Below are 27,228 nucleotides of genomic sequence, written 5' to 3'. Positions count from 1 at the left end.
TTTTCCTTCTCACCTATCTGCTCAACCCTTCCCACTGACCAATCACAATAACCCCCTAACTGTTTCGACCCATCATCATCCCACCCATATTTTCCCCAGTCCCACCTCACTTTCTCTATTTATTTCACAGTTCCCTTCCCCCTCTGCAGCCCTGATGAAGGGTCCCGATCTGAAATGTTGACTTTTCTGCTCATCCGATGCTGCCTGACTTGCCGGGCTTTTCCAGCTCCATACTTTATCGACTCCCATAATAAGGCAGGAAAGGACAAGCTGAGTAGAGAGCTCCCTGACATTTGGCACCTCTCTCCTAATGTGTAGAGCATCCTGACTCTGATTGCCCCGAGCAGCCGACAGACTATCCAAGCCCCTGGACTAGTATGAAAGCTGCCTTTTACTTACAGAGCTGGAACCACTTTGAGTGAAGTCCATGCACTTTGACTTGAATGAGGCCAAATAATAACCATGCCAAAATTCCTGCCTTTGTGTCTTTGCTAAATGGTAAGTCAAACCAGAAATAATAGGAGCCTGGAATCTTCGAGTGAGGGGACAAATGGAAAATGCCAAGGCCAAGCAAGGCAGGGATACTGCAAGCATCTAGGTAGTTTCAAGTGATTGAGCACTATGACAGCATGTGAAGAAACCAGCAATGTGGGTGCAGATCAATCCATGAGCTGTGTGCATGCCCCTGAATGCACAGGGCTGCAGCATTACAATGATTGTTGCTGGTGCAGCACAAGGTGCAGAAGAACCCTCTAAGTGAATCAGAAGTATACAACTAGGCTGCTTAGAGTTTGACATATTTCTTATACCAGTATCTGAGGACAAGGGATGGACACAGCCAGTACCTATGAAGTATGCCCTGAGATGTTGGTACCTGATGTTCAACACAGAGGTCCGGTGGAGAAAGTTGCTAGTTGAATTCACTCACTTTTTGTTGTGACTTCAGCAATTGAACATCTATATAGCTTTATTATACTTTGAGTTTACAGTTCCTTCAATAAATTTGCCAAATTAAATTGTCAATTTATACAAGTGTTACACTAGCCCTGGCTTCCAACAATATCCCATGCTGCAGCTCTACAAATTCTGTGTATATGCAAAGTTTGAATAAGTATCATATTCCTTGACATTACTACATGGACCAATGTAATCTGGCTAGGTGGATGGTTATGCAGCATTAAAAGGTAACCATTTCATGAGTTTAAATTATAGTGGAAAGTGGAGTGTTGTGCCAATTCTGCTGTTTTTTGTCTCTCTCACTGTGTTTGATAAGTCTCATTGAAGTCAATTAATATATCCTAACTTCAGCAAATTTGTTCTGGAGTCTTGACACTACATTTGTGCTGGAATAAGTATGCGAGTCACACAAAATGCCTCACATATTAATGCCAACAATGATACATCAGCACCTGAAAGCACAGCTTATGATCTAAGAACTAGTTTACTGATAGGAATGACAAGTACTTTTCACATAAAGGTGCTTCTATCATCATCCACAAATTTGTTGAGACAAAAAATGAACATTTGTTCTCAGAAAGTCAGCCCATAAATTAGGAGATAAGGTTTTTTTTTTGTGAAGACTTCCCTTAATAAGAGGCATAAACAAGAATAAATAAACCAATTCCACAAATTAAACATGAGTGTTCATTACCACTTTATTAACAAGGGTATTGGATTTTGAAAAGTAGGGCTTTTACAAAATAAAAATAACTGGGTAAAGCAGCCTCGCTCAGAGCTATCTGGACAAAATTGTTATGATTACAACAAAACTCACATCGGTTATTGGTCATAAACATTCAAAACAAACCGTACTATTTGTTTTTACAACTATACATTGTAAGCAATAAGTCATTGCGGTATATATTTTTTGTTTCTCTTTATTCATCTTATTCTTGATTGATCATAGATGGAGCAGAAGAAAAAACATCTGTGTCAGAAGAACCACCAAAACCACAAGAATGTGAAGATAAGGACAATACATCATAACAGGCCACTGAACCACAACACTGCGTAACATATCATTTTCACAAGTGACACCAAATTGCCCAGATTTATACAGCAATTAAATACAAGAGATTGCCACTTCAAGTTGAAGCAAACTCAGCATTTCTTTTTCTTGACAGTTTGGGGAGAAATTAGATAGAATTCTCAAAATGATAACATTGCAACAACCTGTTTCGTTGTAACTGCTTCTGATTTGTTTTTTGACTGATGGCATTTATCTACACATGGATTCAAATGATATTTATATAACTCAGTAAAATATGAGAAATGTTGTGGATAGAATATGTGCAGGTATTAGTAATTTGCAGTTTAACTTTTAAAATTAATTTAGAGTTTATTTTCTTATCTAACAATAGCTTCCGTAAAATGCAATATAAAGAAATTATCGTATTTATTATTCTAAAGCCACTTACCACATTCTGTTCTTTGTGCTGTTGTACTGTCTTTCATGTAATTAACTTCCAACCTTTATGGACACTACCTGCTTTATACTGTTGTAGATTGTATGGCATTTGCAAAAACTTTTAGATGAGATTTTTGATAAAAAATGTTTTCATTTAAAATAAACGTGCTTGTTTTGTTTATTATTTTTGAAAAATATCCCTTGTAATCATGAATTGAAATGTAAAGCTCAAACATTTCTTATGCAAAATATGTGGATGATAGGAATGATGAGTGGGGAGCAATTGGATTGTAGCAGACGGAAGTTAATGTGGGAAGTAAAACGTTAAAAGAGTTGACAGCGTTAAAGCTTTCTTTTCTGTCTGGGTTACCAAGGTTTGTTATGTAAATTGTTTCTCTCTCGTTCTGGATGGGACAAATGTTTTAATGTAAGGGACACAAAACATAATTAAATGAAGAGACACAAAATATAATCAAACATGGAGGACAATGCCACTTGAAATTGCTGTATAAATATTTGCTGTGACTAAATTTGCAAAGAGATTTCTCTTAGTTGAATACTTTTCTCTGCATATGTTTGGAAAACTATTATATTTCATACAATCTGCCTCTGGAATGATGTTTGAAGAACTTACTATAATTGACATAATCGACAAGGTCTCCAGGATCTGAACAAGAGAGGGACTCAGAACTAACAGAGGATGGGTGAGTACATTTATATACCACCTGTTAAATAGGACCTTTGAAGTGACAGACCACCGCTTCAATTGACCAGGAATCTGAACCATAATAAGGAGAGCAGATCTGGCATATTAAAGTTGATGCAGTGCATACGGTTGTTTCTGAAGTAAGTGGAAGTCATTCCTCGGGTAAACACATAAAGACCACTGGGCAAACAATAGGGAACAGAAGGATGTCCTAATAGATGGATTTGACTGAGAGAATCTAGCCATGATGGAAACGGACAGCAAGTGGCACCACAACAGTCACTCATGGAATACTTAATGGAGGAACATAAGAAGACTGTAACAAAGGTGGTAAAAATGCTTGAGACTCAATTGGAATCAAACAAACAAAAGCATTGGTAGGGAAAATAAACAAAACATACACGGGAAAGAGAATTGTCAATCTACAGCATGAACACATGAAACAAACACAGAACAAACATGTATGACTCTGTGATTTTCTAAACCTCTGCACTCTAATGGCATTTGTGGAGTGGGAAATAGAGTTAACGTTTCAAGACCAGTATGATTCATGTACACATGAAGTTGTATAAACTGCAGTAGAATTCAAGAAAAATAAGCAGTACTTGGAGGAGCAATCAATAAAGGCCAAGAAAGCAAGTGCAGGGTGTGCAACAGTCATGAGGAAAGAAAATGGACCAGAGGAACTCAGCATAATGATAATGACATGGATATTGAATGGCGTGAGTTAAAGAAGGAAGTAAGTACAGGGGGGTAGTGAAGTGATGATAATGACCTATATTGATATCATTCTAAAGCATGTCTAAAAGGTCAGACCAGGATCTAAGGGCTCTCAACCTGTATTAAAATTGACAGACACTGTTAGACACTGTACAAACTAAGACAAGACAAGAATTAGATTGGGAATGATAAAGAATACACTGAACACGTCTGTCTATAAATCATTCAAACCATGAAAGAAACAAGTGATTTTAAATTAAATGCCTTGAAGGAATACCAAGTTTTGGAGCAAATTGGAAGAAATGCAAACAAATTCGTCAAGTGCATTCTAAGGTATACATATATTGGTGAAACATCTCCCCAATGTCTTGGAAAGCTGTGCAGTAAATAGCCAAGATAACTCATGGACATAGACCCTGAAAAAATAATTGACAAAAGTATTGAGTCTTAAAACTGACAGTTTTGAGTCATTTGGTGGGTTGGGGTGGGGTGGAGTGGAGTGAAGTAGAGGGCAGTGGTTTAAGTAACTGGGCTGCTATAATGGACAGTACCCTGAACAATGGAGAAACTGCAACTGAGGTTGTCAAATCAAAGTATAGGATATATGAGGAATTTCCAGGGTTCCCAATCCAGGTAGGAATGATACAGTGTTCCAGAAAATGTAGAAGGAGGGTCTCAATGGGGCCATTAAAATATTTTGTGAATGAGTTCACCTGGGCACATGACCTAAAAACCCAAGTAAAGCAGAGGAAGGATAGGGAAAAGGTGAAATGCAAGAATTGTGGAAAGTTAGGTGTTACGTGAAGGGAGGAAGTTTCAAGGGCCAGACCCTCTGACAGTAAAGAGAGACATGTTCAACAGCACTTTCCCTTACCTCATCTCTGAACAGGCAAAGGAGCATTTACATTGACAACTGGTCAACTGTTCCTCACAATCATTAAGATATTCTGTATACTCTGAGTGGGAGGCAAGTTTGTTGAAGCTAGGAGTGATTCAATGTTGCAGGAACTAGGGATGGGCAAATGCATGGTGGATGAAGGATAATGAAGTATAATTTGACATTATCCACTTTAGTGGCAAAAACAGAAGGCGATGTCATTATCTAAATGGATCGTTTGGGAAAAGGGTATGCAAAATGAAACCTGGGCGTCTTTATATACCAATCACTGAAAGTACATATGTAGATGCAGTAGGTGATGAAGAAGACAAATTGTATATTGGCTTACATGCAAGAGGATTTGAGTACAGGAGCAGAGATGTATTGCTGCAATTGTAGAGGGCCCTGCTGAGATTACACCTGGAGTATTGTGTGACGTTTGATCTCATCTGAGGAAGGGTATTCTGGCTGTTGAGCAAGTGCAATGAAAGTTTAGCAGACTGATTCCTGGGATGGCAGGACTGCTATATGAAGACAGACTAGATCAGTTATAACTATATTCTTTGTAGTCTAGAAGAATGAATGAGGATCTCTTAGAAACCCGTAATATTCTAACAAGACTAGACACGGTGAATGTTCAAGAGGATGTTCCTGTTAACCGATAAATCTGGAACCATGGGTTTAAGCATATTGGCCTCGGCCATTTAGGACTATGATGATGAAAAATTTCTTCAGTACTGATCTGATGGAAATCTCTGCCAAATAAAATGGTTGAGGGCAAAACATTGAATATTTTCAGGCAGGAGTTAGATTTGGTTCTTAAAACTAAAGGGGTCACAGGGACTGGGGAGATTACAGGAACAGGTTACTGAGTTGGATGACCATCCATGAGCATATTGAATAGCAGAACAAAGGGCCAAATTTTCTGAGTTTTAATGTTGACTGGCAAGACAGCATTCTTAATTTCTCTTGAGGTGATGGTGAGCTGCCTTTTTGAACTGTTGCAGTCCATGTAGTGTCGGTAGACCTGCTATTTCATTCAGAAGAGAGTTACAGGATCTTGCCCAATCCCAGTGAATGAATGGGATATAGTTCCAAGTCAGGATGGTGTCCAGTTTGAAGGGAAACTTGCAGTTGATGTTGTTACCATGAATCTGGTGTCTTGTTGTTTGAGGTGATACTGGTCAAAGATTTGGAAGATGCGGAGCCTTTGTGAGTTGCTGCAGTAAGTATTGTAGATTGTACACACTGTTGCCATTGGGTGTTCATGGTGGAGGGATTGAATTTATAAGGTGGTTCATGGGAACAAAGTCAAAAGTCAAAACACACAAATATAATGTGAGTAGTATCTTGACAGGTGGTTTGGATTCAGCAACAGTACTGTCATTGAATCTTACAGGCAGCTGGTTGGATAAAATCAATGCCTTGTAATTGCTTGGTAGGGATGCTACGTACCATTTACCAACCCAAACCGAATGATATCTAGCTCTTACTGAGGATGGACACAGACTGCTTCAGTACCTAAGGAATTATGAATTGTGCTGAATATCGTGCAATCTTCAGCAAACATTGCCACTTCTGATCTTGTGATGGAAGAAGGCTGAAGCAATTGAAGCTGGTTGGGCCTAGAAAACGGGTGTGAGGAACTCCGACAGTGATCTCTTGGAGCTGAGATGATTTAACCCCAACAACAATAGTGTTCCTTTGTGGGAGATACGATTTCATCCAGTGGAGAGTTTCTACCCTGATTCCCACTGACTTCAGTTTACCTTGGAACACAGTAACCTAGCTGACATTGAAGTACAGCACTGAGGGAATACTGTACTGCTGGAAGTGCTGTCTTTCAGATAAGATTTTAAACCATGTCTTAATCCATCCTCCCAGTTGGATGTAAAAGAACCAATGAAAATGCTTTGAAGAGAAGCAAGGGAATTATCCTGTGTAGTGGCCAATATTGATCTCCCAATCAATCGCACACAAAGATTAAAGGGTAAAAATACTGTAGATGCTGGCAATCTGCACCAAACACAGAGAATGCAGGAGAAACTCGGTAGGTCTAGCTGGTAGTATCTGCAGAGAGAGAGAGAAACAGAAGTTTTGAGTTCGGTATGACTTCTTCAGAAGGGAAGAACAGAATTAAAAGCACTGAAGAAGTCATACCGAACTTGACATGTTAAGTCTGGTTGTCTCGTCATGGATACTACCAGATTTGCTGAGTTTCTCCAGCATTCTCTGTGTTTGTCACAGAAAGATAATCTGGTCATTACCACACTGCTCTTTGTGGGGGCTTGTTTTGTAGAAATTTGCTTCTTGCTTCCTACATTGCAACAATGATTATACTGTACATCAGAAATTGGCTTTGGTGTGTGGTAACTCACGGCAATGCAACCTTTTTTTTTACATTGGATAGCAGAATTTTAGCAGCCAGAGTTTTGAGGTGCCCTTTCTGATAAAAGAGAATCCCACAAACTGGGCTCCAATCTCCGCACCGTTGCTCCGAAATTGCGCTGCAATGCGATCTCTAACAGCTACACACCGCCTGGCTGCTGTCGAAGGAGGATCGTTTCTATTAGCAACTACACCTCCCGGGAGATGGGAAACAAATTGATGGCAATGAAGGGACGAGACAAGGAAGAAATCGACAGTGTAGAAGTGTAAAGAAAAAAGGAATTGAAGGCAATGAGGAAACTGGAAGAGGGTTCAGTTACAGTGGGTCCATCACAGTTTGATCAGACTCTAATGTTTCCCTCCTGGATGTGTCCAGCTACGCGAGTTGTTACTTTTAAGATGTTAATAATGTGACATGCAAACTCTAGCAAACTTTTTCAATTCCATTGCAGGACCTGATTCCCCAGTTGCCAATCTCAGGCATTTACCGTAACTGGAGTGTGCCCAGCTCCTGATGCAAAGGTGAACCGTCGGTTCTGAGAATGGTCCCTTGACTTGAAACGTTAACCCTGATTTCACTGCAGCCAGACTTGACGAATTGTTCCAGCAATTTCTCTCTTTTATCCCCGGGAGTACAATGTGGTCAACGCGGAGGTTCATGTCTCGCCAGCACGTGAGCGACAGGACTGTCTAAACAAGGTCTTGTGGGGTGTTAGCAAAGTCCCAACAAATGCTTCAGAATAGGAATATTTCATTCGTCTGACGGTCAAGTCGCCATAGCCGTAACCAGCCCACAGCGCTACAATCTCATTAAAACACTGCTCCTTCATCCAGGTAGCTGTGGAGCAGGATCGTAAGGCACAGAATTTATAGCAAAAGGTCTCAGTGTCATGCAACTGAAATGATACACTGAACAAACTTAGATTGCTGTTAAATCTTTCATCTTTTAGAATGGGTTGCAGGTTTCGGTTGATTAATATGTAAACACCAGAATTTCCTTCCAGTTACATTCTCCAGATAACTTAAGGTTTTATATATAAAACAAATAACAGCTCAGACAACCGTAGCTATCTGATGAAGGAGCAGCGCTCTGAAAGCTAGTGCTTCCAAATAAACCTTTTCCACCTATCCACTCCACCCTCTCCTCCCTGACCTATCACCTTCATCTCCTCCCCCACTCACCTATTGTATTCTATGCTACTTTTTCCCTACCCCCACCCTCCTCTAGCTTATCTCTCCACGCTTCAGGCTCTCTGCCTTTATTCCTGATGAAGGGCTTTTGCCCGAAACGTCGATTTTGCTGCTCGTCGGATGCTGCCTGAATTGCTGTGCTCTTCCAGCACCACTGATCCAGAATCTGGTTTCCAGCATCTGCAGTCATTGTTTTTACCTTCCAAATAAACCCGTTGGACTATAACCTAGGGTTGTGTGATATCATGGCTCTCATTAGAGAGAGACAACTGGTGGTGGTTTAACCTGAGGGTCACCAGGCGAGGGGAGAGGTTGAAAAGGAGAGTCCTTCATGGTAATCTCAAATAGTGATGGGAATTCAAAGCACTGCTTGGCTAACCTACTAACCAGCTGAGCTAAGTTGTACAGCTATGTCATTAGTATGTACTCCCTGTTCCATTATCGCTATAGTAAACGCAATGCAGAAACATCCAACTAAGAATTGTACCCCTTCACTTCCAAACACTCCTTTCCTTTGATTTGTGTTCTTTAAGGTGAACAACAGGTGTCGCTTCGCCCATTACAACTGTGCAGGGCTCAAATTCACTCCAATCCCATCCGTCATTTGTCACAATCAGCTTAGATCCGCTTATCCAAAATGTACAAACAAAAATCGACACAAGTCACCGAATTCTATTATTGCAAACACACAATAGGGTAACTAAATTAAAATGTATTTAGAGGCTATCTAAATCATTACTTCAGAAAATAAGTGCATCACACGTTGAATAAGTGAAAATGTGGATCTTTAGTACTAGCTCTCTGAGATTTGCATACATTAACAGTGTTGAAACATTCATCAATAAAGTATTGCACAAAACAAACTTATTTCTATTTCTTTATTGTCCGCTCACAATGTCCGTTAATGAACTGGAAAAAGACAGTTTGCGGCGGTGATCTGGCGGTATAATTCGTAAATGCAACGGAGACAATAATAAGAGAACAGACCCGTCATCTTTGGTGTTAATTAATCTCTACCTTCGATGCTTTGTTCTTTTCTCTTTTTTTTGTCGAACTCCCTTTTTTGTGAAACTTGTTGCTTCAGTCTGGGTCGCTAAGAGGCAGTTTATCTTATCGGCTCTTGGTGCTTTGTCCAGGACTCCTCCCACCCGGGGACTGTATATAGGGGCTATCACACCGAGCAAGACCACGGCCTTTCCAGGTTCACCGTTACCAGGACCTTCACTTCCAACTTTGACGCCAAGCTCCTAATCTTTTCTCTGTTCCAATCTCCGGCACCGTCACCATGGTCGATGCTTTTGTCGGAACCTGGAAGCTCGTTGAAAGCGATAATTTTGATGCCTACATGAAAGCTTTGGGTAAGCTAACTTGCAGAAATATCTGGAGTTCGATCTAAACTTTATCAGGACAGTGGAAGGCAAAAAAATTACAAATCCTGTCTGAAGATGTTACTTGAGATAACCGTGTTTAGGATTTTATTACTGTGTTAAATGATCCATATTTTAAGACATAAATTCCAGGGATGTCTTGATTTTATTAAAACTTAAATCGTTTATATCTTCTAGTGCAATTAATGAAGCCAACTGTTCTTCCAGTCTCAGCTGGATCAGAAAGCAGCCACTCCTGTAGTTTTTGTATTTTTTTTTGCAGGTGTGAATTTCGCTACTCGCCAAGTTGGGAATGTTACCAAACCGACGATTGTCATCAGTAAAGAGGACGATAAAATAGTGCTGAAGACCCTAAGTACCTTTAAAAATACTGAAATCACTTTCAGACTCGGGGAAGAGTTCGACGAGATCACTCCTGATGACCGAAACTGCAAAGTAAGTTGTGGAAATCGCTGTGCTTTCAGACTGGATGCAGTCGCTGGGGATAATTTGATTTCATTTCTCTTCCCCCCCCAGCCCATGCTCCAGGTTCCCGGCTGGTACGGAAGGTAGCGGAGTTAGGTTGCACCTCTCAGTTTGACAGCATACCGTTACGAATTAGTGCTGGAACCTGATGTTAAATTTTGCGGCTGTATTTAACAATTGTGAAGGTTGGCAGTCAGCCAACTCTTTACCGATCGATAATTCGTATTTTTTGGTGCTAACAGACAACGGTGACTTTGGAAGGTGACAAGCTTGTCCATGTACAGAAATGGGATGGAAAGGAAACGACTTTTGCCAGGGAGATCAAGGATGGTAAAATGGTGATGGTAGGTGGAGCTGCATTTACATTTCAGGTTGAGTCTTCTGTCAGTGTGTGAGCGGCTTGAGTTGTATTATTGAATTCTTTTTATGTTTGAACAGACCCTCACATTTGACGATATTGTTGCCGTTCGTACCTATGAGAAGGCATAACGTTCCATGGGGAGCGAGCCCCGTGCCCCTGTCAGAGCAATCGGGTCCGATTTATTGGACTCCCATGACAGTATTTGAAATCTGGAGCGGTCCTTCCTCTGGTATTTCTGTAACTTACAGGGATTTCCATGGGGGGGTGAGGGGCTTTGAGTCCACGGACCTTTTTTTTTGTAACAAGATTCGAAAAACCGCATTTTATGTTGTACAATGTAACAGGAATAACAACTTTTGTAATATCTGTACATCACTTAACCACTTTTTTTTTATAAAACGGAGTTCAGTTGTGGAAGGCCTGTCTTTTAGTCACAATGACAAGTTGAAAAGGTTAATAAAAGAGTTGCTCTGAAACTGTTAGTCGTGGTGTTTCTTATGTGAACAAGAGATTTGCTTCTGTTTAAAATATTGACCAGGCCACCATACCATCTGTAACTTTCAATTACTGCATTTGGCTTGAAATTGCCAACTTTTTTTATGGTGGGTATAAGCTGGTACTTTTTTTTCTGAAAGTCGATGTTGTCATTCACTGGGCTATTTCCCGTCAGCTTCCGGGCAACTTGAAACAGCGTCGGCAACCTGTGCAATTGTGTCAAAGGGAAGAAATGGTAGGAATGGGTCCAAAATCAATCTTGTTCAATAGTATGACAGCACGATAATATGGCTTAGGGTTATACATCATTCGACAAACTGCTGTCAGAATAATTAATAACTTTAACGATTAATTAAGAAATTGCATTTCATTGATTAAAAAAACGTCAACAGTTGTTAAATACAGGTAAAGTCGCCATAGTGTTTGAGGGTCAGAGGACTATTCTCTCATCAGAGAGATGGAAACCTAGAAAAAATTAAAATTAACAATACAATTTTGAGCTATTTTGTAACTTAGAATCTTTTTAGTGAACGAGGAATTAAAAACTTTTTTTTTAAGGAAAACTAGTGAACCTGGACAGCAGAGCCCAGTAAATATTCCAGATGTTAAAACAGAAAGTGCCGGAGACACTCGACAGGTCTGGCAACACTCCGGCTGAAGGAAAGGTGTTGTTAAATTGGAAAGGGGTCAGAAAAGTTTACAAGGATGTTGCCAGAGTTTGAGCTGTAGGGAGAGGCTGAATAGGCTGGGACTGTTTTCCTTGGAGCGTTGGAAGCGGAGGGGTGACCTTATAGAGGCTTATAAAATCATGAGGGGCATCAGGGGGTGAATCGTCAAGGTCTTTTGTCGAGGGCAGGAGAGTGCAAAACTAGGCGGCATAGGTTTAACGTTAGAAAGGAAAGATTTAAAAGGGACTTGAGGGACAACTTTTTCGGGTAGAGAGTGGTCGGTGATACCAATAGCCAGAAGAAGTGGTGGAGGCTGGTACAGTTATAACATTTCAAAGGCATCTGGATGAATAGGAAGGGTTTGTTGGGATATGGGCCGGGTGCTGGCAAATGGGACTAGATTAAGTTGGGATATCTGGTTGGGATGGACAAGTTGGACCGAAGGGTCTGTTTCGGTGCTGTACATCTCAATGTCTCTAAACGGGACTAGATGAGTTGAGGATATCTGGTCCGCGCGGGCGAGATGGACCTAAGGGTCTGTTTCCGTTCTGTATTACTCTGAGAGAAACACAGGATTCGAGCCCGCTTTGACCAGAGTTATACTGGACTAGAAACGTTGACTTGTTCCTTTCTGTGCTCATGCTGCCAGAACTGCTGAGTTCTCCTGCACGTCTTTTTTTTATTTCAGATTTGCAGCACCCGCAGTATTTGCTTTTAAATTACTCGGCTGTGTATTGCAGTAACACGGACTGAAATTAAAACGATTACTGCTGTACAATTGTGACCGCAACAGCATAATATTTCACAATCACCAAATGCTGCCTGTGCCAAATTCAGTATCAGAAAGGATCGCGAGAGCTCTGACGAGTTGTGAAATGCAAAACTGGGTCCCTTTAACATGGAACATTTGTGAACCTTGACCGACTGCGCTTAGTGAGCCCTCGGTCCCTGCGTTGCTCAGTGAGCCCTCGGTCCCTGCGTTGCTCAGTGAGCCCTCGGTCCCTGTGTTGCTCAGTGAGCCCTCGGTCCCTGTGTTGCTCAGTGAGCCCTCGGTCCCTGCGTTGCTCAGTAAGCCCTCGGTCTCTGTGTTGGTCAGTGAGCCCTCGGTCCCTGTGTTGCTCAGTGAGCCCTAGCGGAAGACGGCGATCACGTGAAAGCGCCCAGAGATGGAGGTGAGGTCGGCGCTGCGCTCCCTCTGCTTGTCTCTGAGCTTCGGCTGCACTCTGTGCGCCTTCCCTGGGAATCACCCAGCACTCGGCACCGCAGGTCAGTGGCTGCTATCATTCCAAGGCAGGAGAGAAATGTCTCTCCCCTTTATCTAGTCCAGACTCATTGCTGGTTTACTGTAGCGTCTACTATAATCATCAAGTAGTCCATTTTAGAGGTTACTGTTTGTATCTAAAGTTATGTTCGGAGAGTTTTTTTATTGTTTTGTCCCATTAATGCAGAACCACCTTGTTTTGATCAATTGGTTACGAAGTGATTTCATATGTTGCTATTTTCTTGACGTACGAGTACGGTTTCCCTCAGCGAGAAATTGAAAACAAACTTTTGTTGTTTCCTGGTTGATCCGGAAATAATAGTGGGGAAGGAGACTCGCCTATATTTGAGTGAAGCACAGCAGGTAAGTTTCCAGAATACTTTGGATCAAGCACACAGCACGGAGAGGCCATTTGCCTGGTCGCTGTCGTTGTGTTCTCTGCAAAAGTAAGTCGCTACATCCAGTTAACCCTCTCTTGCCACACGTTTTCCACCCCTCTATTTGTCTTCCTAAAACCACGATTAAATCTGCCCCTACTCACGGTGCATTCCAGACGCTAACCTCTTCCTTTATAAATAATGGTGTTTTTTCTTGTGTTGCTCTTTATTCCTCTGACATTCACCATAAATCAATGTACCCAGTGTCTCAACATTCCCTTCTTTAAGGAGAACAGCCTGAGGCTGTCCAGCATATCTAAGTAACAAATCCTTCATCTCTGGATCTGTTCTTGCAAATCATCTTTGCACCTTCTCCAGTGCATTCACGACTTCCTTAAACGTTTGTGCCCAGAATTGGAAGCAGTACTCCAGTTGATGCTGAACCAGGCTTTATAAAAATTAATCATAACATAACTTGCTTTTGTTTCTATTTGTCAAACCCAGGATCCTGGATGGAATTTTTCAGCAACTTTCTCAATTTGTTCTGCCACCTTCAACAATTTCTGTAGATAAATCCCCACATCCATGTGGTCCTGCACCCCTTTTAGAATTACATCCTTTTATGACCTTTTTCTTTTTTTGGTCTTATCAAAATATATCACATCACATTTCTCTCTTAAAATTGCATCTGTTAGGTATCCATCCATTCTGGCAGCCCATTTGTCCTCTTGAAGTGTAGCAATATCTTCATGATTTAGATTACTTCCAACATTTGTAGTTGTACAGCCAAGCCCAGAACATTAATATAAATCAAGAAAAGCTTTGACCTTAGTACTAACTCTTAAGGAATCCTTTATACCTTCCTCAAGTCTGAAAAATAAAAAAAAACTCAACATGAGTGTCTACATCTGTCCCTTATCCACCTTGATGTCCAAGCTGTCATTGTTCCATTTATCCCATGCACTTCCACTTACTGACAAGCCTGTTACACGACATCCTATCAAATTCCTTTTGGAAGTCAAAATACACATCAATTCATTGCCCTTGTCAGATAACGTAAGCACAATTTTCCTTCAACAACCTGTGTTGGCTTTCCAGCATTAATCTAAATTTGTCCATGTTTCTATTAATTTTAACCTAGAGAATTGTTTTTAAATGCTTCCCTATCACAGAGATTAAGCTGACAGGCTTGCATTTCTGGGATTTTCCTTAAACAGTTTTTTGAATGTAGGTATAATGTTTTCATTTCTCCAGTCTTCTGGCACCATCCTGAATATCTGAGTGTAAATGGAACATTACTGATAATGGTTCTGCAATTTCCCACCCCAACTATCTGTAGTGTCCTTAACTGGCCCTGTTGAATAATCAACCTAAAGTCCAGCTGACCATTCTAACACCGCTCTTTATCAATTTTTAGCCATTCAGTGTCTCAACTAACCTTCTCTTTCAATTTGATTTTGGCAGCATCTTTCTTGTTTAAGACCGAGACAAAGAACTAATTTGAATGCTCAATCCTGCCTTCCAAGTCTTTGCATAGATCTCCTTTTGAATTCTAAATGACCTCACTCCTCTCTTACTGTCATTTTACCATACAGAGCTTACAGCACACTTCTGAATTTCCTTTTATGATAGTTGCTCGTACCTTCTCACATTCTCTCTGTCACTCTTATCTTTCGAATTTCTGCCCTGACCTTTCTGCTTTCAGCCTCGTTTCCACATACATCAACCTAATATATCTCAGTCACACGTTTTGCATCAGCTTGCTCTCTACTTTTTCTTTTATCCTGGAAGCTCAGCCTTTTATTGAGTCATACCTAAATGTGTACCAGAATTATTTTAGACTATAAGATATAGGAGAAGAATTGCTTTCAGCCTCGTTTCCACATACATCAACCTAATATATCTCAGTCACATGTTTTGCATCAGCTTGCTCTCTACTTTTTTTTATTATCCTGGAAGCTCAGCCTTTTATTGAGTCATACCTAAATGTGTACCAGAATTATTTTAGACTATAAGATATAGGAGAAGAATTTGGCCATCCAGCCCATTGAGTATGCTCTGCCATTCAACCATGGCTTGTATGTTTCTCAACTCCACTCTCCTGTCTTCTCCCTGTAACCTGTGATACCCTGACCAATCGAGGACCTATCTATCTCTGCTTTTAAATACACTCCGTGACTTGGCCTCCATATCCCTCTGCAGCAATGAGTTCCATAGCTTAACCTTCCTCTGTCTGAAGAAATCCCACCTCATCTCAGTTCTAAAGGTTGGCCCTTCACTCTGAGACTGTGCCCTTGAGTCCTAGTCTTTTTTACTAGTGGATACCTTATCTTCTGCATGTCCACTCTGTCCAGACCTGTCAGTACTCTCTCTAAGTTCTCTGGGAGAACCCCTTATCCTTCTAAACTCCATAAGTACAAACCCAGAATCCTCAAGCCTTTCATCCCTGGGATCATTCTGGTAAATCTCCTCAGGAACCCCTCCAAGGTCAGCACATCCTTCCTTGGAAAGGGGACAGGTGGGGCTAAACTGCTCACAGTATTCCAAACACTGTCTGGTCAGAGCTTTAGGAGCATATCCCTGCTTTTGTAATGAGCCCTCTGACATGAACACCAACATTGCCATTACCTTCCTAACTGGAAACTGAACCTGCCTATTAACCATAGGAGAATGCTGAACTGGGACTTCTAAGTCCCTTTGTGATTCAGATTTATGAAGTCTTTATCCATTTAGAAAATAGTCTGTGCTTCTAATTTTCCTACCAAAGTGCATAACCTCACACATTCCATTCAAGTTCTTCGGCACCTTCCCTGCTTCCTCAACACTGCCTGTCCCTCCACCTATCTTTGGCCATCTGCAAACTTAGCAACCATACCTTCAGTTTCTTCATCCAGATCTTTGACAGATAACGTGAATAGTTGTGATGCCAATACAGACCGCTGTGAAACTCCACTAGATACTTGCTGTCATCCTGAAAAAGACTACTTTATTCTCACTGTCTGCCATCTGCTAGTCTGCCAATCCCCTCTCCATTCCAGTACTTTGTGCCTAACACCACATGCTCTTACCTCATTTAGCAGCCTCCAATGCATCATCTTGTTAAATGCCTTCTGGAAATCCAAACAGATCATGTCCACTGGCACTGCTTTGTGTAACTTGCTTGTTAGTTCCTTAAAGAATTCTAACAGATTTATCAGGCATGATGTCCCCTTGACGAAGCTGTGCTGACTCAGCGCTATTTCACCATGCACTTTCCTGTGCAGGCCGTTCTGCTATAATACGCATTTCATTAATGCGAATTTGCTATAACCTGGTTGACGAACTGAGGATGCTGTTTCGAAAGCACAAACTTTTAAAATGTGTGTTGGCTGTATTACGATTACATCACCAATACTTTAAGCGCTGTTTTCGAAGCATGATTTTTCTGTAACACGGGGTTGCAACCATTGCTTTATAGAAGAACTACCTGTAACTGCATTCTTAACTCTAATAATGGACTTTAAAATCTTATCAATGACTGAATCGGCCTATAATTTCTGATTGGAGGTCTCTGACCATTTCATTGTATCACTGTTCCATTAGAATCAAGAATTGTTATGTTGCAGAAGAAGGGTACTTAGCCCATTTTGGACCATATGCAGGCAGATAGGATTAGTTTGGAGCAGCATCATGGTTAGCACAGATATGGTGGTCCTATGTTTTTATGGTGCTCGTTTGAAGAGCTGATACAGACCTCTTAAAGTTTGTTAATACGCCTACTTCTCCCACTGTGTCCAGGCACCTATCATCATCTGTGTAAAAAAAAAACTTGCCTTGCACATCTCCTTCAAACTTTCCCCCTCTCATTTTAAACCTATGTCCCCGGTGTTTGACATACTCAGCCTGGGAAACCATTTTGAATTATCACCCTATTCATGCCTCTCATAATTTTATATACTTCTCAGCCTGTAGCGAAAACAACCCATGTTTGTCCAACCTCTCCTTGTAGCTAATACCCTCCAAACCAGACAACATCCTGGTAAACCTCTTCTGCACCCTCTCTAAAGCCTCCACATCCTTCCTATAGTGTGGCATCCAGAAATCCATAAAACACTCCAAATGTGTTCTAACTAAAGTCTTATACAGCTGCCAACTTTTATGTTCAGTGCCCCGACTGGTGAAGCTAAGCATGCTTTATGTCTTCTTTACCACCTTATTCACTTGTATTACCACTTGCAGCCAGCTGTGGACCCGGACCTCAAGATCTCTCTGTATATCATTGCTGCTAAGGCTCCTACCATATTCCGTATATTTTTCTCTTGTATTTGACCTCCCAAAATGCATCACCTCACACTTCAGATTAAACTCCATCTGCCATTTCTGCATCAAACTTTCTAACTGGTCCATGTCCTGCTATATCCTTTGATAAGCTTCCTCACTATCCACAAGTCTACCAACTTTCATGTCATCTCTAAACATATTAATCAGAACTCTGGTACTTTCATCTAATATATAGATGTTCTACCACTGATCCTTGTGAAACACCACTGGTCACAGATCTCCAGTCAGAAAAGCACCCCTGATTACCCTCTATCTCTCATGACCAAGCCAATTTTGTTTCAAATTTACCAACTTACCATGGAGCCCATGCAACTTAATTATTTAGACCAGGAAGGACCTTGTCAAATGTTTTAGCAAAATCCATGTTGACAACATCAACTATTCTACCCTCATTGATCATTTTTGTCACTGATTCAAAAAAACTCAATTAGGTTTGAGACAAGACCTCCTCTGCATAAAGCGATACCAACAATCTTTCTTAAGTCCATTCTTTTTCAAATGTGACAACATCCTCTCCCTAAGAATCTTCCCCAATAATTTCCTGACCACTGATGTAAGGCTCACCGGTTTTTAGTTTCCTGGATTATCCCTGTTTCCATTCTTAAAGAAAGGAACAAATTGCATATTCTCCAGTCTTCTGGGACCTTGGCTGTGACTAAAGAGGTTAGAAAGATTTCTGTCAAGGCCCTGTAATCTCTTCCCTTGCCCCCTTCAGTACACAGGGATAGATCCCATCAGGACCTGGGGACTTAGCTACCTTAATGATTTTCAAGACACCCAATTCCTCCTCCTCTTCCGTAAGTTTTATTCCTGCATCTATAACTCTTGACTCTTTAGTCAATCAAAATTTATCTAATTCAGGTAGACAGATTTCACAACTTGACAAGCTCCTTTTTGATTGTAATAACACTGATGTATTAATAAATGATGCTGCTATCACTTATTTATTGCAATATATCCATGTTGATAATTTTTATATACTAAATATTAAGTTTGTATTTCACATATTATCAAAATGAGTAAAAACTCAACCTTTGGAAATGATGCCGGAATTTCTCTTTATAACTGAAATAATGACATGCAACCATTCATAAGTGTAATTTCTGTAGAATGCATGAATACACTGACACCTAAAACTAGTGAAAAAGTAACCCTTTTATCACTCCCTGTGTTGTTTGATCCAGATCTGTTGACAACAGATGTTGAGACTTTTTGCTCAGGGTTATAATAAGAATTAAAAATTCTAGTACCCTAAGAGTTGCTTGGTTTACAAATTCAGAATCATAGTAACTTATGAAGGATTTATGGGGTCTTCGACAGAAAATGTTGACATTTAATGTTCATTTTGAATACATGGAGTCTCCTGGTGGATTTGTTTGTCTAATATTTGCAGCAAAAGTGAACAAAAGAGCAAACTAATATACTGCTACATCTTGCTAAAATGTTCAAATGCATAATTCATTCTCTCCTACCATCCTGCTGTTTTCTGATAATTCCTGCTTGGAATTTATGTGATTAATTGGTAAAACGTTATAACCATCACAGTCTAATTCACTCGAAGAAGGCAAAATTTTTATTTTAGTGCTTCATCTTTTCTTTGTTGAGGGATAAGTTGGTCTCACACTTTTTCCAGAAAAAGTTATTATTTATGATTGACTTATCTTTGAGAAGTGTGTGGTGCTCCACCAATAGCGCCCAATACTTTCAATTAAACCAATTAATTGGCAGACCCTTTTTATCATGATGGACACCAGAACAGTGTCTGATCCTATTCTTCCATGGCATCGATGCAGATGCTTTCAAGTAGGTATTACTAAATGGAGATCTGGAGCGAGTAACTGTGGGAGTTAGTGGGTTTGAAATGAACATTAGTGGATAGCATATTTGCAGAAATTGAAACCGATGTCAAAGAAGAGATGAGTCAGAGGTGGACCTGGTGAAAATTAGAGAAGGACTGTAATTCGAAGTAAAATTGACTAAATTTTCCAATTCTGAATGTGAGCAGAATATAAAGAATGACAGAAGATTATTCAGGAGGAAGAAATTATAGTATGAAAGGAAGCTAGCTAGGAATGTAAAAACCAACAGTAAAAATTTCTGCAAGTTTGAAAAGTGAAAACACTATGTCAAGTGATTAAAATAAAAGGAACTACAGACCCTGGAGATCTGAAACAAAAATAGAAGGTGCTGGAAAAAAAACTCATCAGGTTTGGCAGCATCTGTGGAGAGAAAAACAGTTAACGTTTTGAGCTTGATGACCCTTCTTCAGAACAGAAAGCGGCTGGGAAATGGTGGTATTTATGCTGATGATAGGAAATTGGCTTGGGAGTGAGAGGAATGAATAAAATACATGGAGACAGTGAGGGAGATTGATACTGAATACGTACTATTGAGAAGTGTAAATAGTTGAAAATGTGCTGGGAGCAACCCATATTCAGAACTGGACTTGGGATGTGTGGATGGGGTAAAGAACATGATGATAGTGTTGTTCAGATTAGATTAGATTCCCTACAGTATGGAAACAGGTCTTTCGGCCCAACAAGCCCACACCGACCCTCCGAAGAGTAACCCACCCAGACCCGTTTCTCTACTCTGTATTTACCCCTAACTGATGACTTTAGATTAATGGTCTACAATTGTTTAACTGGACATTGAGTCTTGCAGGCTGTAATGTATCGTGGCAAAAGATGAGATGTTGTTCCTCCAGCTTGCATTAGCTTTGCTGGAGCACTGTAGCAGGTCTGAGGCAGAGATATTGGCATGGGAATACAGGGATGTAAAGTGAGTGTTGGTCCTCGAGAGAGTGAGAATGTGGATTTAAAGTAAATAACAAGGAAATGCAGATGGAATAAGTTGTGTCTATCTGTCTTTATTATAAAAGATAAAAAAAATAGTCTTGTAATAGTCATAAATCAGGAGGTAGAAGGGAGAGAGGAACTTATGAGCTTGCAGTCTTGAAACAAATGGTACTAAGGAAACTGATGAAGCAGTTGCCTAACAAGTCTCTGGGTTCAGAGGGACTTCATCCTAATACCTTAAAAGAGGTTGTGAGTGAGGTAGTTGTGTTGATGTTAATTTTCTGATACTTTCTAAGTTCAGTTTTGCATTGGACTGGAAAGTAGCAAATACAGACCATTCCCCCACACTCCCACTGCCATCTATGAAGGGATGGAAATGGAAAACAGGAAGCTGTAGGTTAGTTAGCTTGATGTCAGTTGTAGGGAAGGGTTAGAATGATCATGAAAGGGAATATAGCTGCGCACGTAAAAAACCTTAATGTATTTCAGAAGGATTAGCATGCTATTGTCAAATTTGAAGAAATTTGAAGAAATACCATGCACTGTGAATAAATCAGATCTTATAGACATACTTGGACTTCGAGAAGGAATAGCATACTACATCAAAGGTTCAATTGGGACAGCACATCCATCCTAGGACAAGCCAAACAGAGACACGCATGAGAATTCCTAGGAGCATGGCATTCCAACCGGAACTCTATCAACAAACACATTGAGTTAAACCCCCATCTACCACCACCTGAGAAAAAGAACAGGAAATGTCACCGCAGGAATTAACATCACCAACCCAAAGAAATCCAAACATATAAATAGAAAGCAGGGATTATCAACAGTGCTTCGCCTGGAAGCCTACTAAATATGTTACCTAGTAGGGTGGTGTTTTATACATGTGTTACATTATGATTCACACATGTATTGGGACATAATTTTACACCACAGGTGGTGCAATATCTAGAAATTAACCTTCCAGCTCAGTGAGCAAACCTACATCTAGAACATCAAAGGTTATTTCAGAGAATTAAAGCTCTTTGTGTAGAGGGTAATATATTAGTATTGGCTGGCTGGCTGGCAGAAAACATAGTACGCATAAACGAGTCTTTATCTGATTGGCAGGATAGTGCATAATGTAGGAAAAGTTGTTCACTTTGGCAGGTAGAATAATAAAACAGTATTACTTAAATGGAGAACAATTGCAGAATTCTGAGGTGCAAACAGATTTATGTAAGGGTCACATGTACAACATGCAATCAAGAAGGCAGATGGGAGAATTGATAATAGAAGCAGGAATATTAAACTTAAATTAAACAAGACATTGATGAGACCACATCTTGAATACCATATGCTGTTTTGGTTTCCATATTATGGGAGGATGTAAATTTACTGGAGACAGTGCAGAAGTTTAATTAATTTTTACTTGGAATAAGAAGGTTGGTTTATGAGAATAGGAGAGATAGGCTGCGCATGTTTCCAATGGAGTTTAGCAGAGCAAGGGTTAACTTGATTGAAGGGTACAAGAGCTGAAAATGTGTTGCTGGAAAAGCGCAGCAGGTCAGGCAGCATCCAAGGAACAGGAGAATCGACGTTTCGGGCATAAGCCCTTCTTCAGGAATGAGCCCTCATTCCTGAAGAAGGGTTTATGCCCGAAACGTCAATTTTCCTGCTCTTCCAGCACCACTAATCCAAAATCTATTTCCCTACAGTCTATATCTTCCATTCCTTTTCCACAGTAAATATTGATGTAAAATACTCATTTAGTATCTCCCCCATTTTCTGCTGCTCCACACAATGGCTGCCATGTTGATCTTTGAGGGACCCTATTCTCTCCCTAGTTACCCTTTTGTCCTTAATGTATTTGTAAAAACTCTGACTTTAGGAAATTCTCAAATTCTCTGCTGGTAAACAATGGCAAACTATCTGTGACCAACACTTCCAGGAGTCAATATATTGCAAAGCATGTGTGCAGTTTTTCTATTACTGTCCACATGCTCGTCTAACCACATTGAATGGGCATCCACAGTGATTAATAACATTGAGCTCACGAATGGACCTGCATAGTCAATGTGTAACCAAGGTGAGAGTTACCCGGCCATTTCCATAAATGTGGGGTAGTTGCTGGCAGTAATATTTGTTCTTGTTGGCACTCTCGGCACTGTCCCACCAACATGGCTATGTCTGCATTTAACCTCGGCTACCGGACATAACTTCTCAACATCATATTGATTCTGGACACCCCTGGATGACCTTGGTGGAGTATCTGGTCGCAACCTTTGCTGGGGGGCAATCACTCTTGCTCTGCATAATAATATGCCATCCTCAACTTGGTTGGTTTCTCTGGGTCCAAAAGATGTTCAGTTTTGGTTGTGATGGTCTTTTTATTTCCCCATTAGCAACAGCCGTTTGAGTTTTGCCAGCGCTGGATCTTTCTGCATCCAAAGTCAGCTGTAATTGGAAGTGTGCCCAGAAAACGTAAAACCGTTACAGACTCTTCCAGTGGGGGTACCACTGGTGATGGATCTACCAGTGGAGGCAGTTCAATGCATTCACTACTTGGCCTCCTGGATGGTGGAATTATATGCACTTAGTATTAGAAACCACAACTGAATTTGGTCTGAAGCTACGGGCAGCACTGCCTTGACCTCTAAGTAAACCTAGCAGGAGGTTGTGGTTCACTATTACAATAAATTTCCAATATGACAGCCAAACATTCCTTCTCTATCTAGGCATATTTACATTCTGCATTAGCCAAAGTGCTGGATGAATATGCTTTTAGACATTCCTCTCCATTGGGCCACCCTAATGGCATATGGGGAGGCATTGTATGTCAATACCAGATCTCGCTTGGGATCATCGTGTGTCAACACCTTGGAGGATGATATGGCTTGGCTAAATGACCATTTCCAAGGCTGACCCTTTTTTAGGAGTTATTGTAAAGGTGTCAGGATGGAGGCCAGATTATGTATGCACTTTCCACAATGAATCACTAGCCCAAGGAAAGACTAAGCTCTGGTACAGACATGGGAGCTGCTGTACCTTTGATTGCCCTTGCTTCATCTTCCAATGGGTGTAACCTGGTCTCGTCGGCTCTGTATCCCAAGTTCACGTGGAGTGTCTGGAACACAGATTTTCCCCTTCTAAGGCATACGCCCACCTGGGAGAAATGTCTAGGACTATGTCCAAGTTCTCCTAGTGCTCCTTGTTGGTCTTCCCTGTTATTATCATGTCATCTAAATAAATGGTGACCTGGGATAGACCTTGTAAAATATTCTGAATCGCCCTTTGAAAAATTGCACTGGCTGACAATACCCCAAATGGCAGTCTTGTATGTTGGTACAAATCCTGATGGGTATTAATTGTAGCATATTTCTGGGAATCCTCATCTAACAGCAATTGCAAGTATATAGGGCTAATATACAGCTTTGTGAAGGAGATCCCCTTGCCAGTTTTGTGTATAAATCTTGGAGACAAGGGATTGGTTGTTTATCCAGCTTTAAAAAAGTGGTTTACCTTTTGTTTAAAGTGCCCACAAAGGCGAATTGACCCACCAGCTTTCACAATCGGTACGGTTGGTGCTGCCCATTTCACAAACTGGACTGGTTTGATGATTCCTTTGCTTTCTGCCTCTACTTTTGCCCATGAGACAAATGGCACTGGGTGTGTTTAACAGAATTGTGGAATTGCTTCCCGGTCAATATGCAAGATGGCCTTGGCTTCTTTGATAGTCCTTGGTCCTTCCTGAAAATCCTATGGGTATTTAATTCGGACTGAACCCAGGCAGCTAATTTAATTGAAAAATGTTAAGCCCATTTGGGTGAATCTTTCTCACCAATTTCATTGCATCAAGCTTGCACCTGAGCCTTTACCTACAATCAGTGGGAACTGAGCCAACTGCTTCTCATAAACAACTGGAACCAACATCGTAACCTTAATCTGTAAAGGTTCCCGGTATAGGTTCTCAGTCTAGCCGAGGCCTTGTGCAAACTTAAGGGTTGGCGACTATAGCGAATTTTTTTTAAAGACTGATTCTGTGATCACTGAAACGGACACACCAGTATTCACCTCCATTAGAATCAAGTGACCACTGAACCAGATGTTTATTTTGGTTCTGATTTGAATGTTGCTAAGCTATTTAACTGTTCCAAACCAGGTGTAGGTGGACTTTCCAGGGTGTGCACTGTCCTGGATACCAGCCTATAAGTTCCCTTACTCAATAAGGGAACTTACTATACCTGTCTCAAGTCTACATACCAGCAGCAACTATAATGGCTTGTCAGCCCGGATTCCGAAGAAAATTATTACTGTTTGGCCAAGGCTTGCTTTTGTTTCGATGTTTTGTTGTGTGCTGACTGAGAGTCCCTCTGTTTAGGGTATGTCCTGAGTAAGGCTATGCAATTCCCAAACTCAGTCAGATTGGCAAGGGTGCCTACTTTCCTTGGAATATCCTGCAACCCTCATGCTCCACTTGTTGGATTTCCCAATGATAAAACCAGTTGTAGTGCCTGTTTTAAGAGCAGTTTTGGGCTTCAATTATTGCAGATTTTTGCATGGTTACATCATTAATCCTACATGCCAAACAGTCTTTCAGCATCTGATTAAGGGTTAAACCAAAGTCACATGCCTCTGCCAGTCACCTTAACCACGTGTTAACCTAGTCAAAAATCCCAATACGGATTTCTCTGGTTCTCTCATTGCTGAATGGAAACAATAGCATCTCAGAATTAGGGGAGATTTGGGGTTGTAATATTCCTTAATTAAATCCAACAACTTGTGAAAAATTTCAGTATCTGGTGCCTCGGGGAAAGTTAACCTCCTAATAACTGAAAAGGCTGCATGTTCCCAAGCTGTCAAGAGAATTACTCGCTGTTTTTCATCTGCCTCAATGTCACTTGCTTGGAAAAAGTAACACATTCTTACCACATACTGGACCTGGTCTTCAACAGCATGGTCAAACGTGCCAAGCTTTCCAATAATGGCATGACGCAAGCAAAGCTTACTCCAATTCTCAGATGACTCTGTGAGCCAGTTTCTTCAGAATGTGTTTAACTCTCATTGCCACTGATACAACTCCACAGGGGGCCCATATCCCATCACCAAGTGACCTTTTACTGACACACAGAGTTCTTGACACTGATCCAGCTTTTTCAGAGTGAAGAGCAGTCTGACACGCCTGTTCTTATCTCTCACCAGGGCTCCCTGATTGGACAAGATTTACAGCCCCAGTCTGGGAACTCATATTCTATGCGGCTGACCTCATTACAATTACTAAATTTACACTATCAAAATCCTATTTAGATCGCTTTTCATTCTTCTAAACTTTAGGTCCAATTAATCAGCCTCTCATCACAGTACAATCCGTTTATTCCAATGACCAATTTAGTGAACCCCCGCTGTACCACTTCCAATGCAAGTTTGTGCAAGAGGTCATGTGCTTACCAAAACTGCAACTTCACCGTTTGCCTGCTCTTTGCAAAGCTGTTGAATATTTTAGAGGTTTATTTCTCTCATCCTGCCATCTATATTACCTGTATGTACTAAAATATTTCTAAAACTCTAGTCTGATTATCACAATTTCTGACATTGTGACAAAGCCTTTAATTTTGCTTTCAATTCATATAAATTTGTGGCTTCCATGGAAACTCTGTTTACAGCACAGACATTCACAGATTCCAGTTTGAAAAGCATTGATCTGGACCCATTACATCCTTATAGGAAAAAATTCCAACTCTTATTCTTCAAAATGAGAATATGTTTAATTTACATGATTACTCCTCTTAATCTTTGTGGTTGCTTTCTTCTTCATTAACAAAAACATTCATAATCAGTATTTCTTGACTTTCAGTTCAGTGCTGAACTGTTGAACAGTTCATCTTTCATGAAATAATATCTACAAGCCAATTGTTCTATAAAATGGAGTGTAGTCACGGAGACAGTTCCACAGAAAATATTGACTCTGACATTTGGTTTGGTCCATTTTACAGACTTTGCGTTGAAAAAAATCACATTCTTTCATGATCTTCATAGAATTGATATATTTTTTGTGATACAACCCATTCCAAAAAGTAGAAGAACCTTCCTGCAAAGAAGTGAATTGAGCCCAACATAGTTGGAATATGCAGGACAGTTGCTCAGCAACGTGGCTTTTCTTCAGATTCTGTATGAAAGAGCTACCTCTATAATAGATGAGTGAGTGCAACATTACCACTGAAAGACTGCTGCTTAGAAGTGCCAGGAAAATAAATTATTCTCTCAGGCAAGAAGTGTGCCTGTCAATGCAGGAAACTGGTTTAAAATAAAAGTAAGGAAGATCTAAAAGGGTGGTATGGTAGCTCAGTGGTCAGCACTGCTGCTTCACAGCACCAGGGACCCGGGTTCAATTCCAGCCTTGGGCGATTGTCTATGTAGAGTTTGCACATTCTCGACATGTCTGTGTGGGTTTCCTCCGGGTGCTCTGGTTTCCTCCCACAGTCCAATGATATACAGATTAGGTGGATTTGCCTTGCTAAATTGCCCATAGTATCCAACGTTGTGCAGGCTAGGTGGGTTAGCCAATGGAAATACAGGGTTACAGGGATAGGGTAGGATGCTCTTTGGAGAGTCGGTGAGAACTCAATGGGTCAAATAGCCTGTTTCTACGTTGTAGGGATTCTATAAAATCCAAAAGTTGAATGTACAATGTTTTTTGTGAAAATGCAATTCTGAGTCAGTGCTTCGATGGCAATGTTTGAAATTGTGAGTTAAAAAATTGTATTTGGAACCATAGAAGATAGGAGCAGGAGTAGGCCTTTGGCCCTTTGAGCCTGCGCTGCCAT

At 40.7% G+C, this 27,228-nt stretch overlaps 2 protein-coding genes across 2 annotated transcripts in view; both read left to right on the top strand.

Moving 5' to 3' along the window:
• The first annotated feature begins 9,220 nt into the window (after positions 1 to 9,220).
• fabp7b (fatty acid binding protein 7, brain, b) lies at positions 9,221 to 10,979 on the top strand. The gene is made up of 4 exons (XM_043684262.1): positions 9,221 to 9,647; positions 9,940 to 10,112; positions 10,385 to 10,486; positions 10,581 to 10,979. The coding sequence occupies exons 1-4, from the start codon at positions 9,575 to 9,577 to the stop codon at positions 10,629 to 10,631; spliced, it is 399 nt and encodes a 132-aa protein (XP_043540197.1). The 5' UTR covers positions 9,221 to 9,574; the 3' UTR covers positions 10,632 to 10,979.
• A 1,407-nt stretch (positions 10,980 to 12,386) lies between these two features.
• smpdl3a (sphingomyelin phosphodiesterase acid like 3A) overlaps positions 12,387 to 27,228 on the top strand; it is a 43,530-nt gene continuing 28,688 nt past the window's right edge. The window contains exon 1 of the mRNA XM_043684259.1: positions 12,387 to 12,932. Within this exon, the coding sequence (XP_043540194.1) occupies positions 12,833 to 12,932 (100 nt within the window). The 5' untranslated portion in view covers positions 12,387 to 12,832. The remainder of the gene's footprint in view (positions 12,933 to 27,228) is intronic.

Source organism: Chiloscyllium plagiosum, chromosome 3, assembly GCF_004010195.1.
Source record: "Chiloscyllium plagiosum isolate BGI_BamShark_2017 chromosome 3, ASM401019v2, whole genome shotgun sequence".
NCBI lineage: Eukaryota > Metazoa > Chordata > Chondrichthyes > Orectolobiformes > Hemiscylliidae > Chiloscyllium > Chiloscyllium plagiosum.
This window is presented reverse-complemented; position numbering and strand designations above follow the sequence as displayed.

Excerpts from the sequence above, each read along its gene's own strand:
- fabp7b (XM_043684262.1), top strand. The coding sequence starts at position 9,575 with ATGGTCGATGCTTTTGTCGGAACCTGGAAGCTCGTTGAAAGCGATAAT. Across the intron at positions 10,113-10,384 it reads CTGATGACCGAAACTGCAAA|ACAACGGTGACTTTGGAAGG; the intron begins GTAAGTTGTGGA and ends TGGTGCTAACAG. Across the intron at positions 10,487-10,580 it reads AGGATGGTAAAATGGTGATG|ACCCTCACATTTGACGATAT; the intron begins GTAGGTGGAGCT and ends ATGTTTGAACAG.